Here is a 6,487-nt window from a genome sequence, read left to right as displayed (position 1 = left end):
GGCTCCTCGACTCGAACGAAGCGGCGACGTCGCTCACTATCGACTAGGGTCTTCTCGACTTTCTCGGGCACTTTCTATGTATACCTAACTCTTCACTACGGCTAAGATCCCCGGAATAATAATGCACCATTTAAAAGTCTGGCGCCACTCCGTGTATGCCAATGCTCCGATCAACCGGGCCTTCACCCGTGAGACTCACGGCGCGCTACAAAAGTGCGGTCCTCGTGTTCTCACCTCCGGACGACGATGCTTGGCGTCCACCCGCGGAAGTCCACCCCTCCCGCGTGCTCGTAGGATCCTACGACTCGCCGGTTAGCAGGACTCGTCGTCGTGCCTGTCTGCCGCATGCGGCAAACGTTGCGGGCGGTCCGTCCTGACCCGCGCGGGCGACTCGCGTGAACCTGTCACCGCGTACCCCGTCACCGACGACGAGCACCGTAACGTGGCCGATGCTAATCGCATCCTTCTTCGCGCGACAACAATGATCTGACGTAGGAGGGAACCGCGTAATTCCACGTACACGTTAGATCGTAGCCTCGTCCCGATTCCTCCCGGCTTCTTCCTCGACGCGCTCTCCTCCGCTCTTCACCTCCTCTTTCGTTCCCGCTTAACGTTATTATCTCGATCCTGTTTGTTGGCTGTCTCTCTGTTATACGACAACGGCAGCAAGTTAGCCGATGTCATCCGCGGTGAACCCCGAGAGCGCGTTCGAGGGATCCTCTTGTAACGACCGAAGCACGCTTGTCGGAGGCGCGCCGGACACTGAGGGGCAACCACCACCACTACCACTACCACTACCGATACCGGCACCACCACCGCCGTACCATTACCAGCGGCTGTAAGCCGGCAGCAGCAACAGCAGCAGAGCAGTAGCAGCAGCCAGCAGCAGCACCAACACCACCACCAACCAACCAACCAACCAACCAACCAACCAACCAACCACCCACCCACCACCACCACCACTACCGCCACCACCACGAGATATTGTCCACCCACCCACCGCGATATAGGTACTCTACAACGGCCGACTAAACTCCTCGGTAACTTTATATAGGTGGGCCCTTATAACGCGATAGCTCTTCGCGATTTGCCGCAAACGCCGCCGAGATATTTAAAGCCCCCATATAAGAGTACGTATGAGTGTGTAAAGTCGACCCTGATGATGACAGCACGAGCGATTCCTTCAGGGTCGGCGATGATTTAAAAAATGTCGAATAAAAAAAGAGGAAAAGAAAGCCCCGTCATGTTTATGTTATTGGTAGTCGCGGCATATATATCACTCGCACTTTTATTGAGACCGAGGACGAGAAGAATACAGAGAGAGAGACTGACAGATCACTCGAACCAGTCACCACGTGTCTGACGCGTGGTACCGCGACGGCAGATTGCAGCTTCGCGATGATCTCGATGTATCTCATTAGCGGCTTCCACCGTTCGCGAAAGAGCGATCGAGACCACCTGTTAGGCGTCAACGGGACATCACCGGCGAGAAACTTTGCCGATGATACGATAATGAGTGGAAAAGAATGACCGTCCATTCGGCGAAGGGTCGAAAGCTTTGGGACATTTATCGCGGAGTTCTTGGTAGCTAGAATTGTTACCAGGACACGCGAAAATAATTTGTAAGTTTATTCGTGACACAAAATGATTTGTTTATATAACGTCGAAACGTGTGACTATGGTTGTAATTAATAACCTTCTAAAAATGGAGGAGAAAGATCGACGTTACGCGGTTTTCGACATTATAAACATGCGAGAACAATATCCAACTTTAGATATTCGAGACATTCTTCACGCTGAAATTTCAACTATTCAATCGTGTTATTTCAATCGCTTTTTGGCAGAACAAAATAAAAAAGTTTCGATCTATAACGATACTTTTTATAACGTTAGCAATATTCTCTCTCTCTCTCTCTCTCTCTCTCTCTCATCGATATCTTGTTATATTTATAATAATTATTTACATGTAATAATTACAATGAAATGACGCGATATAATTGTTATATCACATTTCTCTATCGAATTCATTTTTAAATAGGATTACTGTAATCTGGACTTTAAAAAAATTAAAAAATATAGCTTCTTTTTTAAATTGAAAAAAAGTGTGTATGCCGTTATACAAAAATACAACTATCTTAATGAATTGAATAGAATTAATTACTTGGAAATTATATAATTTTGTATTCAACTTTATTCAAGAAATGCGGTGAAACTTTCGGAAACGCGCCACGGTGTAGATCTCTCAATCGTGTCAAGACGCGGCGGATCTCGAGAGGATACAACGCGGCACGACATCCCGGTGCCTTCGACGTACGAATAAGCGAATACATTCGATATCGCCGTGATAACAACGCGTCGCATCGCGGCCTCCTGATCCGCCGCCGCTCGCCGCGGAGAGGCGCAAAAGGGAGAGGCCGCGAGAGGAAAGGGATAGAAAGAGAGGCGAGGTAGCCTGTAAGCATATTGATCAGGAGACAGTAGTTGGCCGCATGCCACGTGGTGATGCTACGAGAGGCGCCGGCCTCTCCACCTATTATGAGCCAAGGCTCCTATCTTCGCGTTTCTTCTTTTCCCCGCAGGGTTCACCCTCGACTCCACCACCGCGCGCGTTGTCTCTTCACCCTTCTCCTCCTCCTTCCATCCCTTCATCCCTCTCCTGCTCCCGTTCTCCCGTGTCCCTCCCGCAACCGATAGAGAGCTCTTTTACTCTGCGCGCTATCTCTTACCGCATCTCTCTCTTTCTCTCTTTCTCTTTGCTCTTTTTCTTGCTTGTTACTTTATCCTCTTGTCTTCAAACTTGTCTTTATTCCAGGCATCTAGAATGCGTATGTTCACATACATACATGTGTGTATATACATGTGTGTATTTACTTATATATATACATACATACATACATACATATATATATATATTAATATTCGCTTGTGAAAGCCAAATGCGTGTGGCCCGCTCTAGCGTTCATGGAAACACGCACACGTGGATCCACCCTCGATATCTTTCTCTCTCCTTCCTCCTTTTACGATTTCTCGATAGCCGATCTAAAATTGAGACGTCAGCCTAACGAGCTCGCCTGCATCGTCCGAGCGCAAAAGACATCTCCCCATTCTGCCTCTCCTCCTCTCGCTCGTTCGCTGGGACGATCTCTTAGTGGCAACCTTGAGGGAAAAAGAGGATCGGCAAAAAAAAAGGGCGGAGGGAGTCCTGTTAAATGATCGAGTCGGCACAGAGAGAAAGCCGCTTCTCTTCTTGGGTGGCTACCGGTTCCCCCCCCCCCCCCCCCCCCCCCCCATCACTCTCTTAAGCGATAGTGTTGTATAGTATAGTGCCGGCTCTTGTCGGCCTTTTGATCCCACGGAAGGATTCATTCTTTTAATGTAGGGTCGATAAGGAGGGTAAATCGACGCGGGTATATTCGTCGGCCTTTTGATCCCACGGAAGGATTCATTCTTTTAATGTAGGGTCGATAAGGAGGGTAAATCGACGCGGGTATATATTCATCGTATACCGACACCGAGTAAGCTGAACAGTTACCTCGAGCAGGTTCGATGCTCTTGCTCTGGAATGCTGATAAAACGTCAGACGTAGATACCAACGGTAACGCGACGAACCGCTATCGAACGATGCACATGCAGAATTTTTCTTAATTTGGAGTCTCGCTCGCTTAAATGGCACGTTGCCGCCAAAGCAGAACTTACTCTCATGCGATGATAGAGAATTGTTGACAAATTTTCAATCCTGTATTAAATTAAACAATGAATACATTAGGTGTAGGTATACATATTTTTATACTAAATATATAAATTATTAAGTAAAAGCACCTTATATATACATCAGAATGCAATATTGCGCGCAATTGCATAATCTGACTTTACAATTTTATGCTATACAAATGATAAAAGTGAATGTGTGGTCTCTCCACTTCTCTAATTCTTACAAAGTTTTCTCATTGTAATTCTAGACATGATTGGCAATTTAACATAATTTTCAGAATCTACACCCGAAAGTAGCGTCTAACAAAATGTATCGGATATAACGTTATTATTATTTAAATCTTTATTTTAACTTATTTTTATACTACACCCACATTTATTTTCACATAGTAATGAGCAACATGTAGCAATTGTTTTATTCAAATGAGAAATTACAGCAGTGTAAGATGGAGTTATATGTTGTTCCAACAAGAGCAACTTCGAATAAATAAATTTTTATTAATATTGGAAAAACTAATTTAATTTTATAATTTTTCGATATTCAGAATCTCGTTGCTCGCGCTGATTAATTTTCTTGACACGAAAAATTGCAAAACATTTCATTATTTCACTGCAACCCCATCTTACAATGTACCATTTCTGTATTTCGAATAATAAAAGACATCAGAGAAGTTTAATTTATATTATCCCTTCATATCTTGCAATCGTCTCCTCTAATCACGCAAGATTCGCGATAATCGAGATAAGATTATTGTCTGCGTATTATATAAGGAAAGATTTGATTGACGGAGATTTTAATCTTTTCGATACTATTGAGATCAAATGTTTTATGGAACCATTAAGAAATGCCATTAGATTTAAAAATTCTATTTTTACATTTCTTTTTTTTTTTGCAATCATTTTTAAACAATATCGCGAAATATAGTATCGAAAAGATGAAGGATAAAAGGATCGAGTATAATATTATGGGAGAAGTATCATATATATATATACGGACATTAAATTGTGCATCTCTTGATTTAACATTATAATACTAATCAATAATGGAAGACCATGTGTTTCGCCGAATTAGTAATTCGGACATTGATAAGTCTCGCATCGGCCCGCATCAACACCTCTTTGATAGGCAAGGAAGAGATTCAATTCGGCAAGTAATACTCTCGTGGTATGTACTCCGGTTTCGGACTACTTGGCTCGATACCGAGTAACTCCCCCATGAAAGCGATGTACGTGATCGCCAAGCGCAACGTTTCGATTCTCGAGAGCCGTTTCTCATAAGCGAACGTCGGTACCTGAAATCATTCCACATACACAGGAGACGTGAAACGCAAAATGTCTTCTCTTTAGAAAAAAAAAAAAACATTTTACATACTTTTCTGCGGAGTTTATCGAAAGCCTCGTTCAGATTGAACATTCTGCGTCTCTCCCGGATATTCGCGGCTCTCCTCTGGGAGACCGTCGCCACTCGACGTCTCGGTTTCTTCGTCGTCGACGACGGCAGATTCGGCGAACGGCCGTTTGGCGTATAACGACTGAAAATTCCATATTCTCAATTAAGGGGGTTACCTGGTTTGGAGGGTAAAAAAAATCGATTCTTTGTTTTTTGCATTTTCTTAAATAACAACTATTCCAGAATGTTTTCTGCAAATTTGAGTTCGATTCCTTGAAAATTTTCAAAGTTATAGTGGTTGGAGTTGATGCGATGAATCAGCAATTAGATTTGGCGCACCGCAAATCGAAAAAATGACCTGATAAGGACATTAATGAGGACAATTCAGCTCAGCCTAAAGATTTTTATGAAGACAATAAGCCCTTTTCCAGGAATCGCTGATTAACAGACTTACTGTAAGTACCAAAAAAAAAAAAAAAAAAAAAAAAAAAAAAAAAAAACAGAAATATTCTAATTGAAAACTTTAAACACGTTTTTCTCGAAACGTGTTTTTTCAATTTTGCTAATAGTGTCGAAAGAAAACGGCTCAATGTAATGATTTAGGCTTTTGGGATTTTAAGTATAACTATTTTCTCCATACGCTAAACCTAAAAAAGTAATAAATTTTTGAAAAATAATATTATTTTTAGCAATTTAATTGCAATAAAAATGATATGAAAATAAACTTATTTTTTCATAACAGCATAATTTTACCAATTCGCAATTTTTTAAATTGCAATAGGTTTAGCATGTGTGTTTATCATTATTAATTACAAATCAATTTGATTTTTTTGTTTTAGGCAACTCTTGACGTTTTGACTCTACAATATCAGTAACTTGACACAGTCATTGTAGACATGTCCGCCGCGTATGAAGATACCTTATCTAGGTAAATGTTCAGATTAACTTACACCTCACGGATCATTTTTATTTTTACATATATTATAGAGGGCACATTCCTAAGTAACACGCACCTTGAATTTTGTGGCGCTCTCTTCTGGTTTCAGAGATATGCGATTTTGAAGTATCATAATTTTCGCATTTATTTCTATGATCTTTTCACTATATCTTACTTGCGTGTTTATGTTTTTTTGTTTACATTTGCGTCACAATCAGTATATTTTCGCTAAGAATTTCTTTTGTTTACATTTAGAGTTGTTTTTATGTTACTGCTAGTACGCTTCAGAATCGTACACTTGTTCAGTTCCGCTAGAAATTTCAAAAGAAATACAGCAATGAAGCTTTACGAATTTCTATCCATTACTGCAGATAAAAATATTGCTTCTCCACGTAAAGCGAGGTTCAATGCAAACCTATGTGTCTAGTTTTTTGATAGTGGAGCCCCCC

General features: G+C 41.8%; 1 protein-coding gene across 4 annotated transcripts in view; it reads right to left on the bottom strand.

The window, feature by feature from the left end:
- Positions 1 to 4,039: 4,039 nt before the first annotated feature.
- LOC115239868 (protein Fer3-like) overlaps positions 4,040 to 6,487 on the bottom strand; it is a 6,864-nt gene continuing 4,416 nt past the window's right edge. For all 4 annotated transcript variants that reach the window (XM_029814659.1, XM_029814662.1, XM_029814660.1 and 1 more), the window contains exons 3-4: positions 5,084 to 5,243; positions 4,040 to 5,003 (exon numbers count right to left, since the gene is read on the bottom strand). In XM_029814659.1, coding sequence (XP_029670519.1) covers positions 4,851 to 5,003; positions 5,084 to 5,243 — 313 coding nt within the window. In that variant the 3' untranslated portion in view covers positions 4,040 to 4,850. The remainder of the gene's footprint in view (positions 5,004 to 5,083; positions 5,244 to 6,487) is intronic.

This window comes from Formica exsecta, unplaced genomic scaffold, assembly GCF_003651465.1.
Source record: "Formica exsecta isolate Colony F162 unplaced genomic scaffold, ASM365146v1 scaffold4, whole genome shotgun sequence".
Lineage (NCBI taxonomy): Eukaryota > Metazoa > Arthropoda > Insecta > Hymenoptera > Formicidae > Formica > Formica exsecta.
The sequence above is the reverse complement of the archived record's forward strand: the minus strand, read 5'-3'. Positions and strand labels throughout refer to the sequence as shown.